At 45.0% G+C, this 21,989-nt stretch overlaps 1 protein-coding gene across 9 annotated transcripts in view; it reads left to right on the plus strand.

Annotated features, from left to right (window-relative positions):
• The window catches only part of LOC136576552 (sodium channel protein type 2 subunit alpha), a 138,666-nt gene that overhangs the window by 58,800 nt on the left and 57,877 nt on the right, over nucleotides 1-21,989 (plus strand). For 8 of the 9 annotated variants that reach the window (XM_066575914.1, XM_066575917.1, XM_066575920.1 and 5 more), the window contains exons 12-15: nucleotides 609-744; nucleotides 4,113-4,351; nucleotides 20,769-20,942; nucleotides 21,307-21,663. In XM_066575914.1, coding sequence (XP_066432011.1) covers nucleotides 609-744; nucleotides 4,113-4,351; nucleotides 20,769-20,942; nucleotides 21,307-21,663 — 906 coding nt within the window. The remainder of the gene's footprint in view (nucleotides 1-608; nucleotides 745-4,112; nucleotides 4,352-20,768; nucleotides 20,943-21,306; nucleotides 21,664-21,989) is intronic. The other variant, XM_066575921.1, reaches the window with a different exon arrangement.

Here is a 21,989-nt window from a genome sequence, read left to right on the forward strand (position 1 = left end):
ATTGATGACATTGTCCAGCCTGCAGCAGGCCATACGATCCGCAGGGTTCCAGAGCAGTGGACTCCCGCCAATCTACTGTGAATGACCCATCCTAAGGATGTCAAACATAGAAAAGTCCTGTAATAGCCCTTTAAGGGGACAACCCAAATCCATATATCCTGTTTGGGAAATGGACATCAAAGAGGAAGGTCCCTCACTTGGAACCTCCCCTACAAACTCAAGCATACATCTGCAAAATGGACAGCTGAATGTATTTTCCTTCAGCATAAGCAGATTTTGCAAGGCCTGTGGGGGAGCAAATTAAAGGGACTGTCTGTGTTGAAGAAACCCCTCTATGTCACGTCAAAATTGTTCATCATTTTATACAATAGATATATACATATTATTCTATGTATATATTGCACTTTATCACCTCACTGCCATATACTTAGCCTATCACGCTTCACAGCCCATTCTGTATTATATGCAGAGACAATTCTAGTAAATGAAAATAAATTATAAATCAACATTAAACCACTCAGCGATTAACGAGTGTCGGAGGCTGAAAGCAGATGATGCAGTCAACCGCCTTGTTTTTATATGGTTATTAATTTATAGTTTCATTTTAGGGAACTACTACAGAGACCGAGATGAGGAAAAGGAAATCAAGCTGTTATCAGGTATCTATGGATCTGTTAGAAGATCCCACAATGATGAGGCAGAGAGCGTTGAGCGTTGCCAGTATTTTAACGAATACAATGGAAGGTAAGTTATGTGTGCTTTATGGCAGCTGCAATGAATTAGCAATGAGTCAATGGATGAAAAAGTGCCCATAGATTTAGGACGGTGGTGATAAACTATTGATGGTCTCTGCTCAGGAGAGGTTATCAGTATAGATCAGTGGGAGTCTGTCACTAGGAAGCCTTGCCTATCAGCTGCCAATGCGCTCATACACTGCGCTAGGAAGCAGGCAGGCCACTTCCCATGGAATTGAATGGGAATTTGGCCTGCAATACCAAACCTGGCCACTGCAGTGGGAATGGAGCTGTCTGTATCATTCAGAAGTCAGCTGAATGCATGAGCGCACCCGCCTTGTGAACAGCTCATCTGTGGGGTACCGAGCAATGGACTCTCACCGATTCACACTTGATGACCTATTCATCAATATTAGACAACTGGACAACTCTCTTAACAGTATAGCTACAGGCAGTTGGCGGAGTATATGCCCAAGGTGCTGTGAGCAGGTGGAGATGGGGGCATTGTAACAACTTTTACGTACAAAAAAAAATAAGTCTAGCGGTGGCATGGCACTTCTTAAATTGTATGCAACCTCAGCAGTCCTGTTCTTCCTGAGCCCCTCTTGTAGCATAAGGTCTGCATCCTACCTGCATGACAGACCTAACATAATTAATTAGTGTATGTCTGAATGTATATAAGTACATATGAGTGTTCTGTACATGTATGAATTGTCATATATGTGTATGTATGTTTGTGTATAAACCAATGTGTAATTAAATGAATAGATATATTTGGGGTTTTGTGCATGTATGGCTCTGTGATTGCATTGAATAGATGAAATTTAGCATTTGCCATTTGTGTACAGTATAAGGCCACGGTCAGACGAGCGTTTTTGGGGTTTTTTTGCACGTCTATGTGCGCAAAAACAAATGTGTCTATTAAAACCATTGGTTTTCTATGAAGTGTTCACATGTCCATTTTTTAGAGGCACAAAATACTTGAGCCTGCAAAAGATAGGACATGCGTGCCGGCAGGGTCCCTGCTGCGTGGATGTTACAAAGGTGACAGGGAATGAGGGGACTCCCGGAGGGTTCTGTTAATCCCTGTGAGGAGTCCCTTCATCACTGAACACTGTGACAGCATTGTCACAGTGTGCAGTGCTGATGGAACTGCTGTGGAGACGAAAGAATCTCCTGTCACAGCTGTCACCAAGGACCGCGATGCTGCTATCCCATTGCTTTCAATGAAGCCTACGCTGCTGCCGCCCCATTGAAGGAAATAGGATGAAGGCAACCCCTGCAGTAATGATTTTCAGGGGGTAGCTTGAAATATAAGCTCTACCCCGAAAATCATCCCTAGCTATTAAAAAAATAAAAAAAATTGAACTCACCTAGAAGCTCTGTCTGGCTCTTCTCCCCATCCCCGGCAGTCTTCGTCTGCATTCTGGTGGCCGGGGATTGAAAAAAAAATGTTCGTCTGACTAAGCCCTCAAGCTGTATCGCTGTATCTATAGCATATTCATGTAGCTGTTATTTAGGGACATTATTTATATGTATAGTGTACGACGGTATTGTTTATATGAACTATGAGTGTGTGTGTGTATATATATATATATATATATATATATATATATATATATATTTATATATATATATATAAGTTTTTTTTGCATATGGCATATATTGGAATTATATATAGTATAATATATGGTAACATTGTTTATGTGAGCAATATATGATGCATGGTATAGAATAGAATTACGGATATAACGAAAGGCCCATTTACACACAACGATTATAATCTTTCAAACAATTGAAAGATTGAACGTTTTAGTGATCTTTTTGCATAAAGTGTTCATTGGCACTAATTGCCATTAACACTTTATCATCTTCATTTGCATGTAAAAGGGCTTTTTGGAGCTGTTTGCAGAGCCCAGGGTGTGATTATTTACGCACCCAGCTATGCACACAGCTGCATTGTAATCTTTGGTGCTGCTGGCAGCATAGAATGTAATCTCCTGACTACAGTGGAGAACACAGCATGCAGTCTGTTGAGAGATACTTTATTCTCTGTGACTGAAAGATGGATTTTAAGTTCACCTTAAAATCATCATTCAGATGAAAATGCACAATGCCCGTGTTTACATGTGACGATTATCGCTCAGAGGCCCCGTATGCTATACCATTGTATAGCACACACTTGCCTTCCTATTCAAGTAAACTATAGTTATTTCAATTTAGGAGACCAGTATTGAGATAGTGCTGGATCTGTGTTTTTCCCTACATTTTTAATCGAGAAAAAAATAAAAAGTTCCTCCAATGTTGCAATGTCGCTGGCATGCTTTTCTCCAGACAAAAAATTTAAATCAGACAGATCTTGATGGACAAAGCCTCTTCAGCATATTGTAAATAAAGCTTAGGGTTTCCTACAGTAGCCTCCTCAATAATACTGCCTAATCTACTAGATAGATCTCCCACTTGCAAAGTTAAAGGGGTTCTGTTTAAAAAAAAAATTTCAATACTTATGAATTCCTCACCGGGCAGTCTTCTTACCAGATCTTCCCCACACTGATCTTCTCCTGGCTTCTCCAGTCCCCCAGGTCATGTCACCGCAAGCAGGCCGGCTCTGCTACTTCCTGTGCCGGGATTCCAAGTGTACATTGCCGGCATTCTGCTTCCTGCAGGTCAGTGTACCCAGTCACTAGTGATGTAGCGTTCACTGCCTAGCAGGGAATGCAGAGTCCTTGGCAGCCTGTTTTAGTGCTACTGCGCATGTGCGATGTCTTGCCGCTGGTGTTTCATATACTATATGAAACACCAGCGGCAAAATATTGCAAATGTGCACTAAAGCAGGCTGCCGATGTTTCAGCATTCCCTGCTAGGCAATGAACGCTATGTCACTTGTAGCGCTCGCTGCCCTGCAGGAAGTGATCTGCAGCTTATGGATGCTCCAAAACAGCAATAAGAGGATCCAGCCAGCTGGAGGTGAGGGGACCTGGGAACTGGAGGAGCCAGGAGAAGAACGGGGAGGAAAAGATGTGGTAAGAAGACTGCCTGGTGAGGAATAGGAAAGTATTGATTTTTTTTTCTAATGACAAAACCCCTTTAAGCTTTTTATAGATGATGAGATGACCCGCAACATTGGAGGCACCCTTTAACAGATTTAGGACTCGCGCACACAACGGTGTACATTCCCCCCCCCCCCCCCCCCAAAAAAAACCAACAACTTATATTATAAGGTTAATGGGTTGTCTGTTTATTCATTATCTTGTTACGGCATCAACATCTAAAGTTGGTAGAGGGGGGTCTTTTATTCAGGGTATCATCTGTTAGCCTAAGCTGAGAATGACAAGATTTGAAACAAGAAGTAATACACCATTTCCCTTTGTTTCTCAGAACTTGAAGAGTCGAGGCAGAAGTGTCCACCATGTTGGTACAAGTTTGCAAACACATTTCTGATCTGGGATTGTACTCCTCATTGGCTGAAAATAAAACACATCGTGAAATTAGTTGTGATGGATCCATTTGTGGATCTTGCCATAACCATCTGCATCGTTTTGAACACACTTTTCATGGCCATGGAGCATTACCCAATGACTGATGAGTTTAATTATGTTCTCTCCGCTGGTAACTTGGTAAGCAGAAAATACAATCTTCTGTCTAGACATCTTATAAAGCCTTATTGAGACAGACATATTTTATCTGTGTACAGTCCATGTATTTCAAGGACACCACATGGGCCCACTATAGTCTATGAGACTACACACATGAGCGGCTTATCACAGAGACTAATGGTCCCTGTGAAAAACAATTGTCGTATGTTCTCGTCTTGTCAGAGACAAGATTAGGACATGCAACATCCACTGTCCTTTACTATCTGCACATGTCAAGCAAACTTGATTAAAAACCTCGTTAAAGTGTTTTTCACATTACTGAAAATTCGGAACTTCCTGGCAGCTGCTGACCAGGACATGTGACTGCTGTAGCCAATCACTGACTATAGAAGGCCAGTGATTGGCTGCAGCAATTTTAAGTAGTGAGAAACCCTTTTATTTTTTTTTTGTCTGCTGCATCTATCCAGACTTTTGTGTTTCCATGTTTGATCCTGCTTTCGTTCTCCCTTCTATCTGTCCCCTAGTTCTTAACATACATTTGGTAGGTTAGCAAAAAGTAGGAAACCAACAGAAGGGGGTATGAATGCTGGATCAAACTACAACTGGTTTGTTTATGGTCTGTAACCATGGATACATGTAAGTCTGCATAGGTGCTGCAGCCAAAAAATAGCCATAGGTTTTAATAAAAGCTATTTGCAAAGTTGCTATATGCACTGAAGTAATAAAAAAATCATATTGCCAAGGTTTATATATTATAATGCATACAGGTAGTACATTAATATCTTGTTTTATTTTGTAATTTAGTTACATTTTGGGCTATCACAGTTTCCCAATAAAATTAATTTCTAACTTTAGGAAATCATTAATCCTGCTATTCCAAATCGTAAAAGTTCAGCTTTATGTGATGAGCCAGCAGTCACAGCTGTACAAAGGGCCAGTGGTGAAAAGCAAATGAGATTAAGTTCTTAGTGCATATTACTGTATGCGAACTTGTTCAATACTAATGAGAAGGAAGGATTAGATGCAGTAGTGTTGTAACAAGATCTGTTTAATCACCTTGCAAAATAATGACCATGGACTCAATATCCACATGTACTTTAGGAAAATAATGTCATTGAACCTTAAAACAGTCATGGGATTTAGTATCAGTTGTTTGCTATAGATGCTAGAGATGAGCAAGCATACTCGTTAAGGCAATTTGCTGGAGAGAGCATCGCCTTTTTCGAGTACCTGCTGGCTCGTCCCTGAAGATTCGGTGGGGTGCGGGGGGCGGCAGAGGGGAGCAGGGTCGAAAGTCGGAGATCTCTCTTTCTCCCTCCCGATCCCCTCCGCAACCCCCCACTCACCCCCACAGCCCCCCTGAATCTTCAGGGACGAGCCAGCAGGTCCGCGAAAAAGGCGATGCTCTCTCGAGTAAATCGCCTTAACGAGTATGCTCGCTCATCTCTAATAGATGCCCATACACCCCCCGACCCCCGCCATACACACACATGCCTACTTTTTAGTAAGACAAGGGAATGGAGCATGTTGACATCCAACCTTTACATAGCACAGTCATTTAACAACACTTAATATTATGGGTTCTGTCCCAATTGGGGCTTACAATACTTAAATTCATCTATTAGCATGTTTTTGGAGTATGGGAGGGAACTCATGCAAACACAGAGAGCATACAAACTCTATGTAGATGGTGTTCTTAGATTTCAACCTAGGACCTAAGGAAACAGTGCTGACTACTGAGCCACCATGCTGCCCAACCAATCCAGATGCCCCAACTTCTACTATTGGTGGAGAGTCAGTAGACCACCATACATAAACGATGGTTGGCCATTTCTGAAGATTATAGTGGGTTTGGCCAAATTACATCTAATGTGTATGGGCAGCTGAAGAATTAGAATTCAATATTCTATCTTATTAACATTAAAGAGGCTTCCTACCCAACTATAAAGCATGTAGATATCATAGAGTAGGATCATGGGTGTAACTATAGGGGGTGCAGAGGTCACACCAGGCCCAGGAGCCCCTAGAGGGCCCATAAAGTCTCTCTTCACAATATTGCAAACCAATACTATCAATGAAGCTTTATAGCTGGGGACCCAGTTCCAGACTTTCCACTGGGGCCCAGCAGCTTCAAGTTACGCCTCTGAGTAGGATCTTCTGCTCTGCATGTTTTTTTTATCACCTAGAGAAGACCTGCAAAAAGTAGTGAGAGTAAAAATGTACACCATAAACGAAAGCATACTGTATTATTAGAGTTGAGCGAACATACTCTGCCGAGCTTGATGCTCGTTCGAGTATTAGCAACTCGATGGTGCTCATTACTCGAACGAGCATCAAATCGTGTTTGACCCCGCCCCTGCTTTTGGCTCCTCCCCACTGTGACGTGCCTGTTTTGGCCCCTCCCCGCCGCGACACAGTGCGCATTATTGGCAAATTTTTTGTCTGGCAGGAAGGGGAGAGAGAGAGAGAGGGAATAAACCAAGAAAAAAACCAAAAATGCTCGGGTCTCCCATTGTAGTCAATGGGGTTCGTTACTCGAGTAGAGCTCTCGAATTTTACGAAAAGCTCGACTTGAATAACATGGACCCGAGCATTTGGGTGCTCGCTCATCTCTATGTATTATATATATAACTAGCGTACCCGTCGCGCGTTGCTGCGAAGACAGACATACATACATACATTTGTTTTTATATATCTAGATAGCAGCTTTCAAGTTATCTCAGCGGTATAATATATAACAACCAATCACAGCACAGCAGCTTTCATGTTACCTCAGCGGTATAATATATAACAACCAATCACAGCACAACAGCTTTCATGTTACCTCAGCAGTAAAATATATAGCAACCAATCACAGCACAGCTTTCATGTTACCTCAGCAGTATAAGAAATAGCAACCAATCAAAGCACAGCTTTCATTTTACCTCAGCAGTATAAGAAATTGCAACCAATCACAGCACAGCTTTCATTTTACCTCGGCATTCTCAATATCCAGCAATTGTCTTGCGAAACGTTCAGCGGATGCATCATTTTGTAGTTGAACACGCATCCCGTTGTTCGTAATGCTTTTTGCTTTTGTGCTTGAGTTGGAAATCAAACGATCTTTGTCTGGGGGGCATAACTGTCGACGATGCTTGCAGGATAGGTGTACTATACCAGTAATCTTCCCAGGAGTGTACTCAACAACTTCCCAAAGTTTCATCGCGATTAGATGAATGGTGTAGTAGTGCAAAAAGGACAGACAGACAGACATACATTCCTTTTTATATATATAGATGACATCAGGAAGTGAGAGAATTAGATTCCGTACGTAAAATTTGGACGCTAATTCTTTGGCGCATAGAATTGAATAATCGAGTTGGGACCCATTAACTTTTCCTATTTATGACATAATCAATGCTCATGCCAAATTTCAAGTTTCTATGACATTGGGAAGTGAGAAAATCAGATTCCGTACGTAAAATTTGGACGCTAATTCTTTGGCGCTTTGAAATGAATAATCGAGTTGGGACCCATTAACTTTTCCTATTTATGACATAATCAATGCTCGTGCCAAATTTCAAGTTTCTATGACATTGGGAAGTGAGAAAATCAGATTCCGTACGTAAAATTTGGACGCTAATTCTTTGGCGCTTAGAATTGAATAATCGAGCTGGGATCCATTAATTTTTCCTATTTATGACATAATCAATGCTCGTGGCAAATTTCATGTTTCTACAATATCGGGAAGTGAGAGAATTAGTGGCAATGATGGAAATCGAACGATCTGCGTGGGGGGGGGGGCATAACTGTCGACGACGCTCGCACGTGCGCCATTTATCATAGGATAGTTGTACTATGCCTATAATCTTCCCAGGAGTGTACTCAACAACTTCCCAAAGTTTCATGGCGATCGGATGAATGGTGTAGTAGCGCATAAAGGACAAACAGACAGACAGACAGACATACATTCAATTTTATATATATAATATGGGCAGCACAGAGTGAGAAAGCCAAAAAATATATATATACTGCTAGTAATGTCAATTGCATTAAACATATAAATCTTTATTGATTATTTCTTTTAATGTCTTTATAAATTTTGGTAAAGTGCCACAGAATACTACAGCCCAAATGAGATCACAATTCATAATGTTATCAGTAAATCATATTACAAGATAAAGTGCAATATTTAACCCATAAATGAAATCAAGGACCCGCCATGGACTGTAGCGCTGACATACGTTATGACGTTGCTGCCTTCATCAGTCCATTACGGGTCCTTGATTTCATTTACGGGGTTAGTCTTGTTTCTATGTTTTTTGTATGCACTTGCACTTTATCATGTAATATGATTTACTGATAACATTATGAATAGAGATGAGCGAACGTACTCGTCCGAGCTTGATGCTCGGGCGAATATTAGCGTGTTCGGGATGCTCGTTACTCTTAACGAGTACCACGCGATGTTCGGGTAACTTTCAGTTTCCTCTCTGAGACGTTAGCGCGCTTTTCTGGCCAATTGAAAGACAGGGAAGGCATTACAACTTCCCCCTGTGACGTTCAAGCCCTATACCACCCCCCTGCTGTGAGTGGCTGGGGAGATCAGATGTCACCCGAGTATAAAAGTCGGCCCCTCCCGCGGCTCGCCTCAGATGCCTTGTGAGTTAGCTGAGGGACAGTGCTATAGTGTTGGAGCTGCTGTAGGGAGAGTGTTAGTAGTGAGTGTAGGCTTCAAGAACCCCAACGGTCCTTCTTAGGGCCACATCTATCCGTGTGGAGGCTGCTGTTAGCAGTGTTGCCCATTTTTTTTTTTTTCAAAATCGGCTGTGCAGAGCATTGCGCCCTGCAGTAATACTACAGGGACAGAAGTGGTGGTTAGGCAGGGAGAGTGTTAGGAGTGAGTGTAGGCTTCAAGAACCCCAACGGTCCTTCTTAGGGCCACATTTAACCGTGTGCAGAACTGTGCAGGCTGCTGTTAGCAGTGTTGCATTTTTTTTAATTTTTTTTTAAATCGGCTGTGCAGAGCATTGCGCCCTGCAGTAATACTACAGGGACAGAATTGTGTAGGCAGGGCCAGAAGACATATATTATTGATTGAATATACGCAGTGGGCCTTTTCTTTAAAAAAAAAAAAAGGGAAACATTCTATTTGGCCTGCCTCTGACAGTCCTCAGCGTTCTGGGTACGTGTGTGGTGGGTGCAGAACGTAAAGAAATCATACGCAGCCAGCTACTTTTAACAGCAGGCTTGCGCCAATTTATTTCCTGCCTGGGTAAAATCACGGCTCTGCTGTAGTTAATAACTCTGCAACCCTGCAGTTCTGTGACACATTTGCAGGGCCAGAAGACATATTTATTATTGATTGAATATACGCAGTGGGCCTTTTCTATAACAAAAAAAGGGAAACATTCTATTTGGCCTGCCTCTGACAGTCCTCAGCGTTCTGGGTACGTGTGTGGTGGGTGCAGAACGTAAAGAAATCATACGCAGCCAGCTACGTTTAACAGCAGGCTTGCGCCAATTTATTTCCTGCCTGGGAAAAATCACCGCTCTGCTGTAGTTAATAACTCTGCAACCCTGCAGTTCTGTGACACATTTGCAGGGCCAGAAGACATATTTATTATTGATTGAATATACGCAGTGGGCCTTTTCTTTAACAAAAAAAAGGGAAACATTCTATTTGGCCTGCCTCTGACAGTCCTCAGCGTTCTGGGTACGTGTGGTGGGTGCAGAACGTAAATAAATCATACGCAGCCAGCTACGTTTAACAGCAGGCTTGCGCCAATTTCTTTCCTGCCTGGGAAAAATCACCGCTCTGCTGTAGTTAATAACTCTGCAACCCTGCAGTTCTGTGACACATTTGCAGGGCCAGAAGACATATTTATTATTGATTGAATATACGCAGTGGGCCTTTTCTTTAACAAAAAAAGGGAAACATTCTATTTGGCCTGCCTCTGACAGTCCTCAGCGTTCTGGGTACGTGTGTGGTGGGTGCAGAACGTAAAGAAATCATACGCAGCCAGCTACGTTTAACAGCAGGCTTGCGCCAATTTCTTTCCTGCCTGGGAAAAACCACCGCTCTGCTGTAGTTAATAACTCTGCAACCCTGCAGTTCTGTGACACATTTGCAGGGCCAGAAGACATATTTATTATTGATCGAATATACGCAGTGGGGCTTTTCTTTAACAAAAAAAGGGAAACATTCTATTTGGCCTGCCTCTGACAGTCCTCAGCGTTCTGGGTACGTGTGTGGTGGGTGCAGAACGTAAAGAAATCATACGCAGCCAGCTACGTTTAACAGCAGGCTTGCGCCAATTTATTTCCTGGCTGGGAAATCAAATCACTGGTAATACAGCATGCTGAGGGGTAGGGGTAGGCCTAGAGGACGTGGACGCGGCCGAGGACGCGGAGGGCCAAGTGAGGGTGTGGGCACAGGCCGAACTCCTGATCCAGGTGTATCGCAGCCGACTGCTGCGCGATTACGAGAGAGGCACGTTTCTGGCGTCCCCACATTCATCGCACAATTAATGGGTCCACGCGGGAGACCTTTATTAGAAAATGAGCAGTGTGAGCAGGTCCTGTCGTGGATGGCAGAAAGTGCTTCGAGCAACCTATCGTCCACCCACAGTTCTGCGCCGTCCACTGCTGCAAATCCGAATCCTCTGTCTGCTGCTCCTCCTTCCTCCCAGCCTCCTCACTCCACTACAATGACACATGCTCAGGAGCGGGAACACTCCCAGGAACTGTTCTCGGGCCCCTGCTCAGATTGGGCAGCAGTGGTTCCTCTCCCACCAGAGGAGTTTATCGTCACTGATGCCCAACCATTGGAAAGTTCCCGGGGTCCGGGGGATGAGGCTGGGGACTTCCGGCAACTGTCTCAAGACCTTTCAGTGGGTGAGGAGGACGATGACGATGAGACACAGTTGTCTATCGGTGAGGTAGTAGTAAGGGCAGTAAGTCCGAGGGAGGAGCGCACAGAGGATTCTGAGGAAGAGCAGCAGGACGATGAGGTGACTGACCCCACCTGGTTTGCAACGCCTACACAGGACAGGTCTTCAGAGGGGAAGGCAAGGGCAGCAGCAGGGCAGGTTGCAAGAGGCAGTGCGGTGGCCAGGGGTAGAGGCAGGGCCAGACCGAATAATCCACCAACTGTTTCCCAAGATCAGCCAGGGAGCCACCACCAACAGCCTCACCACCACCAGCATGCGCAGACATATGACGGCCAAGCACCCCACAAGGTGGGACGAAGGCCGTTCACCGCCTCCGGTTTGCACCGCTGCCTCTCCCCCTGTGCCCCAACCTGCCACTGAGATCCAACCCCGCTCTGAGGACACAGGCACTACCGTCTCCTGGCCTGCACCCAAACCCTCACCTCCGCTGTCCTCGGCCCAATCCAGCAATGTCTCGCACCGCACCGTCCAGCCGTCGCTAGCGCAAGTGTTTGAGCACAAGCGCAAGTACGCCGCCACGCACCCGCACGCTCAAGCGTTAACCGTCCACATAGCCAAATTTATCAGCCTTGAGATGCTGCCGTATAGGGTTGTGGAAACGGAGTCATTCAAAAGTATGATGGCGGTGGCGGCCCCGCGCTACTCAGTTCCCAGTCGCCACTACTTTTCCCGATGTGCCGTCCCAGCCCTGCACGACCACGTCTCCCGCAACATTGTACGCGCCCTCACCAACGCGGTTACTGCCAAGGTCCACTTAACAACGGACACGTGGACAAGCACAGGCGGGCAGGGCCACTACATCTCCCTGACGGCACATTGGGTGAATTTAGTGGAGGCTGGGACAGAGTCAGAGCCTGGGACCGCTCACGTCCTACCCACCCCCAGAATTGCGGGCCCCAGCTCGGTGGTGGTATCTGCGGCGGTGTATGCTTCCTCCACTAAACCACCCTCCTCCTCCTCCTCCTCCAACGCAACCTCTGTCTCGCAATCAAGATGTGTCAGCAGCAGCAGCGCGTCGCCAGCAGTCGGTGTCGCGCGTCGTGGCAGCACAGCGGTGGGCAAGCGTCAGCAGGCCGTGCTGAAACTACTCAGCTTAGGAGATAAGAGGCACACGGCCCATGAACTGCTGCAGGGTCTGACAGAGCAGACCGACCGCTGGCTTGCGCCGCTGAGCCTCCAACCGGGCATGGTCGTGTGTGACAACGGCCGTAACCTGGTGGCGGCTCTGCAGCTCGGCAGCCTCACGCACGTGCCATGCCTGGCCCACTTCTTTAATTTGGTGGTTCAGCGCTTTCTGAAAGCTACCCACGCTTGTCAGACCTGCTCGTAAAGGTGCGCCGGCTCTGCGCACATTTCCGCAAGTCCCACACGGACGCTGCCACCCTGCGGACCCTGCAACATCGGTTTAATCTGCCAGTGCACCGACTGCTGTGCGACGTGCCCACACGGTGGAACTCTACGCTCCACATGTTGGCCAGGCTCTATGAGCAGCGTAGAGCTATAGTGGAATACCAACTCCAACATGGGCGGCGCAGTGGGAGTCAGCCTCCTCAATTATTTTCAGAAGAGTGGGCCTGGTTGGCAGACATCTGCCAGGTCCTTCGAAACTTTGAGCAGTCTACCCAGGTGGTGAGCGGCGATGCTGCAATCATTAGCGTCACCATTCCTCTGCTATGCATCTTGAGAAGTTCCCTGCAAAGCATAAAGGCAGACGCTTTGCGCTCGGAAACAGAGCCGGGGGAAGACAGTATGTCGCTGGATAGTCAGAGCACCCTCCTGTCTATATCTCAGCGCGTTCAGGAGGAGGAGCATGAGGAGGATGAGGAGGAGGGGGAAGAGACAGCTTGGCCCACTGCTGACGGTACACATGCTGCTTGCCTGTCATCCTTTCAGCGTGTATGGCCTGAGGAGGAGGAGGATCCTGAAAGTGATCTTCCTAGTGAAGACAGCCATGTGTTGCGTACAGGTACCCTGGCACATATGGCTGACTTCATGTTAGGATGCCTTTCTCGTGACCCTCGCGTTGCACGCATTCTGGCCACTACGGGTTACTGGGTGTACACACTGCTCGACCCACGGTATAAGGAGAACCTTTCCACTCTCATTCCCGAAGAGGAAAGGGGTTCGAGAGTGTTGCTATACCACAGGACCCTGGCGGACAAGCTGATGGTAAAATTCCCATCCGACAGCGCTAGTGGCAGAAGGCGCACTTCCGAGGGCCAGGTAGTAGGGGAGGTGCGGAGATCGAGCAGCATGTACAGCACAGGCAATACAACAGTCTTTAAGGCCCTGGACAGCTTTATGGCTCCCCAGCAAGACTGTGTCACCGCTCCCCAGTCAAGGCTGAGTCGGCGGGAGCACTGTAAAAGGATGGTGAGGGAGTACGTAGCCGATCGCACGACCGTCCTCCCTGACGCCTCTGCCACCTACAACTACTGGGTGTCGAAGCTGGACACGTGGCCTGAACTCGCGCTGTATGCCCTGGAGGTGCTTGCTTGTCCTGCGGCTAGCGTCCTGTCAGAGAGGGTGTTTAGTACGGCTGGGGGAATCATCACAGATAAGCGTACCCGCCTGTCAACCGACAGTGCCAACAGGCTTACACATTCATCAAGATGAAGAAAGCCTGGATTTCCCCAGACTTCTCTTCTCCACCAGCGGACAGCAGCGATACCTAAGCAATACGTAGGCTGCACCCGCGGATGGAAGCATCGTTCTCTCTCACCATCCAAAACGGGGACATTTCTGCTTCATCAATCTGTGTATAATATTCCTCCTCCTCCTCCTCCTGCTCCTCCTCCTGAAACCTCACGTAATGACGCCGAACGGGCAATTTTTCTTAGGGCCACAAGGCTCACTCATATAATTTTTCTTAAAAATTTTTATACGTTTCAATGCTCTTAAAAGCGCTGAAACTTTAACTTGAACCAATTTTTCGTTAAACTGGGCTCCAGGCCTAGTTACCACTTAAGCCACATTAACCAAAGCGATTAATGGGTTTCACCTGCCCTCTTGGTTGGCCATGGCCAATTTTTCTGATGTACATTAGTACTGTTGATACAGCAATTTTTGTGGGCCCTCGCCTACAGTGTAATCAAATGAATTTTTAGCCCACCTGCATTACAGCTGACGTTACATCCGCTGTGTTGGGCAATGCAATGGGATATTTTTATGTACCGCCGGTGGCTTCCTGGCACCCACCCATGCTGTGGGTCCACAGAGAATTATAAATGCATCTGTTTCCACTTCTAAAGAACCCCAGTCTGACTGGGGCATGCAGTGTGGGCCGAAGCCCACCTGCATTAAGCACAACATTACTACCTCAGCTGTGTTGGGCAATGCAATGGGATATTTTTATGTACCGCCGGTGGGTTCCAGGGAGCCACCCATGCTGTCGGTCCACAGGGACTTGTAAATGCATCTGTTTCCACTTCTAAAGAACCCCAGTCAGACTGGGGCATGCAGTGTGGGCCGAAGCCCACCTGCATTAAGCACAACATTACTACCTCAGCTGTGTTGGCCAATGCAATGGGATATTTTTATGTACCGCCGGTGGGTTCCAGGGAGCCACCCATGCTGTCGGTCCACAGGGACTTGTAAATGCATCTGTTTCCACTTCTAAAGAACCCCAGTCAGACTGGGGCATGCAGTGTGGGCCCAAGCCCACCTGCATTAAGCACAACATTACTACCTTAGCTGTGTTGGGCAATGCAATGGGATATTTTTATGTACCGCCGGTGGGTTCCAGGGAGCCACCCATGCTGTCGGTCCACAGGGACTTGTAAATGCATCTGTTTCCACTTCTAAAGAACCCCAGTCAGACTGGGGCATGCAGTGTGGGCCGAAGCCCACCTGCATTAAGCACAACATTACTACCTCAGCTGTGTTGGGCAATGCAATGGGATATTTTGATGTACCGCCGGTGGGTTCCAGGGAGCCACCCATGCTGTCGGTCCACAGGGACTTCACAATAGGGAGTTGTACCTGCCTGTGTCTATGAATTAAAAACCGCGGTCTGACTGGGGCATGCAGACACCTTGACAGAATGAATAGTGTGTGGCACATAGGTTCCCCATTGCTATGCCCACGTGTGCAGCTCCTGATGGCGGTGGCACAGGATTATATTTCTCATTGCTTCTGTACAGCATTGTGGGCTATCGCCCCGCCCCTTTTAAAGAGGGTCGCTGCCTAGCCGTGCCAACCCTTTGCAGTGTGTGCCTGCGGTTCTTCGTCATGGCAGACACACTTATAAATAGACATGAGGGTGGTGTGGCATGAGGGCAGCTGAAGGCTGCGCAGGGACACTTTTGTGTGCGCTGTGGACACTGGGTCGTGCGGGGGGGGGGGGTTGGGCAGCATGTAACCCAGGAGAAGTGGCAGCGGAGTGTCATGCAGGCAGTGATTGTGCTTTGTTGGAGGTAGTGTGGTGCTTAGCTAAGGTATGCATTGCTAATGAGGGCTTTTCAGAAGTAAAAGTTGTTGGGGGGGGGGCCCACTCTTGCCTGTATTGTGGCTTAATAGTGGGACCTGTGAACTTGAGATGCAGCCCAACATGTAGCCCCTCGCCTGCCCTATCCGTTGCTGTGTCGTTCCCATCACTTTCTTGAATTGCCCAGATTTTCACACATGAAAACCTTAGCGAGCATCGGTGAAATACAAAAATGCTCGGGTCGCCCATTGACTTCAATGGGGTTCGTTACTCGAAACGAACCCTCGAGCATCGCGATAATTTCGTCCCGAGTAACGAGCACCTGAGCATTTTGGTGCTCGCTCATCTCTAATTATGAATTGTGACACTTTATGAGGTCTGCTATTGCATCCTGTTTGAGCTGTAGTTTTCTGTGGATGACTTTATCTCTTTTAAATGTTTTATATTTTTTGATAGTCAATGATGATTTACCGTATATACCGGCGTATAAGGCGACGGGGCGTATAAGACGACCCCCCAACTGTCACCTTATACGCCGGTATTCAGTGGAGAAAAAAAAAAAAATTCATTACTCACCTGCCCCGGCGTTCTGTCGCGCTCCGGCAGGATGTCGCTCGCTCCGGCAGGCTGTCGCTCGCTCCTCGTCCCGGCGCAGCATAGCTTTCTGAATGCGGGGCTTGAAATCCCCGCTTCCAGAAAGCTAATACACACGCCGGCAGCCATGACATCATTGAATGGCTGTGATTGGCTAAAGCACACGTGGCTTCAGCCAATCACACTATTCAATGACATCATTGAATGGGTGTGATTCAGCCAATCACAGCCATTCAATGCTGTCATGGCTGCCGGCGTGTGTATTAGCTTTCTGGAAGCGGGGATTTCAAGCCCCGCATTCAGAAAGCTATGCTGCGCCGGGGACGAGGAGCGAGCGACATCCTGCCGGAGCGAGCGACATCCTGCCGGAGCGCGACAGAACGCCGGGGGAGGTGAGTAATGAATTTTTTTTTTTTACACTTTTTTTTTTTTTGTATTACCGGCGCATAAGACGACCCCCGACTGCAGAGCAGATTTTTCGGGGTTCAAAAGTCGTCTTATACGCCGGTATATACGGTATATTTTTAATTCATTTGGCGTCTGTAGTACAATATTTTTCTTTTGATTTCCTTTATCAGCCAGAGTAGAAAGCCACTGTATAGAGCAGTTCTCAGTCTGATCTACTCAGCACAACCCCTAATTAGATGGCTTTTCTTTTTACCAGATAGGCTTGATTGTTGGTTGGTCTTAGAAAAGTATAAATGACGCACTTGTGAGTGTAAAAAAGACACAAAAACACACAAGATTGGCTATGATAATTTTGTCTTTATTTAATCAGTGAAAGTTCTTTTTTGGGTCTCTCACTTAAGGCTACCTAAATTATTTTATGGACCCCACAGAATTTCAACATGACTGATCATAACAAGTTGAACACAACAATTTACCCTGTAGGAAACCATTTAAGTTATACAATGTCTACACTGTTAAACAAAAAGGCTTGTGTTTCCTTGTAATACATGAAGATAAGTTGTCATCAACTGTATCTGCTCATGTCGAGTTGTGGCATAATAAACCCAACTATGGATGGTGCTCTATATGATAATGCAGTCCATGCTCCATCTTGTTGCCCATGGAATCCTTCAAATAAAGAGACAGTGGGTGTGTTACATCCATCTTTCCTTCCACATTCAGAACACGAGCCTGTCACAAACGCATGTAAATCAGATGGAATTGCTATAATAAGTACAAGGTATTAGTTCGTGGATTTGCCAAGTCACTTAAGCCCGCAAACCCACTTCACAGGTCCTCGTTATCTCAAGAGTCCTACTCTAAGTAGACAACTACTCCCAGGAAACCTGCCTGCAAGCAGGGCGTTCATCCCGATGACGGTCCTGCACTGGAACCTAAGGACCCTAACTTGCCCAGAGATGGTAAACGATCCACAGCAGGGCAGGACACAGTTTACACAAACACACCAGGAAATGCATGCAACCCAGAACAGGATTGTTCACACCATATGTACAGCCACCTGCACAGACACAGAACACATCGCTGTTCACACCAATGCACACTAAACAGGACTGTTCACATCACATGTTCGGCCACCTGCACAGACACAAAACACGTCGCTGTTCACACCACTCAGAACTCTCATGCAAACAGATATCAAACCGTAGCTCGCCCAAGTGACCTCACACCAAGGGGAAAGAGTCAGCCACTGTGCTGACATACAGGGAACCCTGTCAGTATTCACCCATCTGACCATATAAGACATCAGACATCTGGAGGCCGCACCTGTGAAAGGGGAAAGGAGAGAGGGTCTGCATAAGAAGCAGATGGGGACAAAAGGTGTCCAGACTGTCCTCAGGATAGAGAAACACTTCATACAACAAGCATAACACCCAGTTCTGAGTGAAGGCATACCAGCTTCCTTATACAGAGGAACTGCTATATATATGCAGCAGACCAGTAGAGATTGGCTGACTCGAGACATCCACACTCAGCCAGAACAATTATTCCACACCTGTTGAGGTGTGCTCTTGGAAACTCGTAGAACAGGTCCCAGCAAGCACACCCTAACAAGGAGAAGCCAACAAACCAAAATGGCAAAACACCCTTATGGTGCTTTTACATGGAACGATTATCGTTCAAACAAGTGAAAGATAATCGTTCAGTCTGAACATGCGCCAATGACCGAACAACGAACGAATCGGTCACTTTTCACTCGTCGTTCATTTTATGCAGGCATAAAAATCATCATTGGCTCGTTCAATTATCATTTGATTTCAACATTGCTCATTCAGTTCCTTTCATTCACATATACAGTGGATGTGAAAGACTGGACGATTCTGAACAATTTCTCATTTGAGCGAGCCAACGATGTATCTGCCTGTCTAAACAAGCTGCATGAGAGTGAACGAGTTAACTCTGACATCATTCGCTCGTTCACTTGTTCAAACAATAAATTGGCTCACCTAAAAGTACCTTAAATGAATCATCAGAACATCCAATAACGATATCTTCATTGTTCATACGAGCATGAAGAAATCAAGATAATTCTCTCTCTGGTGCTCAGGCAGGCCAAATATGTAATAATTAGGGTTATTTATTTCAGTCCAAGAACAAATAGAAGTTTGTATATTGTGGTGGATGGTAATTTAAATTCACATGTAGATCCCCTTTTTGAACTGTGAGCAAAGGAGAACAAATAAAGTTGTCATCAGGACAAAAGCACAGAAACTTGGATTTTCAATTAAGATTTTGTGAAAAGCTATGGCATTTGTTTTCACCTATGGAGAACACTCTTTTTATGTTGTCCTCTTGAAAGTTCTGTATAGAAGTTTGAATACAGTACTAGAATTGTGACAACAATGCTAAGGCATTTAGAATTGTTTAGGGAAACATTAAGCAATTTCAAGAAGCAATTAACAAAATGCTCCCACAATGATAAGTAGTTAGGTAAACCAAAATAATTGTTTGGTCTTTATGTGGCATCATGCTGGTGTATTGAAGGCTTATATAAAGGAAGATAGTTTGGAAGGGATTATCCTAAAAAGCAAAACTGTCATTTGTGTAGACCAGCAGGTTGACATGCTGGGAAGAAGTTAAAGGACAATGAAGGATGTGCTACATCTAAAATGGGGAAGAAAAAGAAAGTTAGATACAGAAATTATTTTAAAACTTCGAAGATTATGTAGAAAAGTAAAACTTTTTAGGCTGATTCACTCAGTAGTATTACAGATCTGTACAACATGGTGCCTGTAGACTCTTATGGCCAATGCCAGAGGCGTAACTTGAAGATTCAGGGCCCCAATGCAAAATCTGTAACAGTGCCCCCAACTATAATGCTTTATTCATAGTACTGGGCTCCCTATATGGAGAAGAGAGGCCTTATAAGCCCCACAAGGGACCTGGGCCCGGTTGCAACCGCATCCACTGCATCCCTTATAGTTACGCCCCTGGCCCATACTATACCTCTGATCCAAGGTTTGTTTTTTATGCAGATTCATACAGATTCTTTTAGAAAAAAAATATTTGTGTCAGGTTCCATCACATGCTGTATAAAGGAAAGATTCTTCCTTAGATCAAGCGCCTCTAGAGAATAGCGCTGACCCAGTCCTCTCGGCTCTCATCCCTGCTGATTCAGAAAGCAATGACTTCCTGTTCATCGCTTAAATGACTGTTGCAACCAATCACTGGCCTCAGTTGTCATTTTCGATTCGTAAGTAGTTGACCGAGGCCAGCAACTAGCTGCAATGGTTATGTCAGAGATGAACATGACACTATCACTTCCTGTTTCAGCACGAAAAGAAACAGAAAAGACCAGTCAACAGCACTAGAGCTGAGGCAACGTGAGAGGGTGAATAATGGTTATTTTTTTACACCATCATCTACCTTGGGGCACTGTTTTTATATGTTAGAAAACTTTTTTAAATTATATTTGATGACAGCAAGATCACTACTTCCCCTGCATAACATAGTTACATTTACCTTCCTTTTAAGACTGTGTTGCAATGCATTCACACATAGTGTTTATCCTGGTAGGGTGTGCTTTAACTGGTTTGGGCTTTTTTTTCCCAAGATGCAGCATGTTGTAGTTATGGTGTTTTCCCATAGGCTTCTCTATAGAAAAAAAGCCTTAAAAAACCCACAAAAACATTTTTAAGAAAAACTTGACATTCATGACATTTTTACGAGGCAGAAAACCAACAACACCACAAAAACCGTATGTGTGAGTGAGGGCAGCTGCTTAAAAATGGAATAGAAGAATTAAACTTTTAAAAGTGCGCCTTTGTCAGAATATAAAAAACACTGTAAGGTGAAAAAGGCTGGGGAAGATGATCTGACATCACCAGGATTTAGTAATGCACGTTTTTATGTTTTATTGCTTACAATACTAAAAGAAATAGGCTCTGGGCTGTGTCATTGATGCACTGAACACAGATTATAATGCGCAAGGGTTTTTTCAAGTTCCAGATAATTCTCTGCCATCTCCAAGTAATGACCTATAAATCAGACTAACGAGATCTATTTTCATTTACTGTAGGTTTTTACTGGAATCTTCACAGCGGAAATGGTTTTTAAGCTGATTGCCCTCGATCCATACTATTATTTTCAAGAAGGTTGGAATATTTTTGATGGTATCATAGTGAGCCTGAGTTTAATGGAGTTGGGTCTTGCTAACGTGGAAGGGTTATCAGTGTTGAGGTCATTCAGACTGGTAAGAAAAAAAAAACTGTACTATAGCTGATTTGGTTATAGGGATATCACTTTACTTTAGGTTATTTTTATCATTTACACAATATACTATTTCATACTCTTATTAGACTATGACATATTCCTCCAATGTGATAAATTGTTCTAAATCTCACTATGTTGCATGTGAAATGGTACCTGACTACTGTCTCATTACTGCATTCTCAACTCCTTCTTATATAGAAATGTTTTATTCACTACATTGATAGTTCATCGTCTTTTCTCTGGAGATGATAGACATTTTCTTTGAAAGTCAGTGCAATCTACAGTAGATTAGATTGAACTTGCAAGTAATGGCTAGTAAAATATTAACATTTTCATCTTTATAGCTCCGTGTCTTCAAGTTAGCAAAATCATGGCCGACCCTCAACATGCTGATCAAGATCATCGGTAACTCGGTGGGAGCTTTAGGAAACCTGACTTTGGTGTTGGCCATCATAGTGTTCATCTTTGCCGTGGTCGGTATGCAGCTGTTTGGCAAAAGCTACAAGGAATGTGTCTGCAAAATCTCCGATGACTGTGAACTTCCTCGCTGGCACATGAATGACTTCTTCCACTCCTTCCTGATTGTGTTCCGAGTGCTATGTGGAGAATGGATCGAGACCATGTGGGACTGTATGGAGGTGGCAGGACAATCTTTGTGCCTCCTGGTGTTCATGTTAGTGATGGTGATTGGGAATCTTGTGGTAAGTGCAATGTATAATGTTAAAGTGGGTTTAAAGCATTTCAGTACCTATATCTTTATGTTGGATGAAAGTCAATCTAATCTGTCATCCAATGTTTGCTTTTCAATCTTGTTTAAGTCATTTATTGTTTGAGATCTATAATTCCATTCTGTCCGTTTAATTTTCCCCTCTTTGCTCCTACTTTTTAACATTCGAGAGCAGTGCTAAATCAGTGCTCCTCTTTTTGAAAACCCCAATAAGGCCATCATCTCAAAGGAGGCACCTTAGCCTATTTTTTTTTAGAAATATGAATATCCACTATGATGGATTTGTAACAGCTATATGTA

The sequence above is a fragment of the Eleutherodactylus coqui genome, chromosome 8 (genome assembly GCF_035609145.1).
Source record: "Eleutherodactylus coqui strain aEleCoq1 chromosome 8, aEleCoq1.hap1, whole genome shotgun sequence".
In the NCBI taxonomy this organism is placed as follows: Eukaryota; Metazoa; Chordata; class Amphibia; order Anura; family Eleutherodactylidae; genus Eleutherodactylus; species Eleutherodactylus coqui.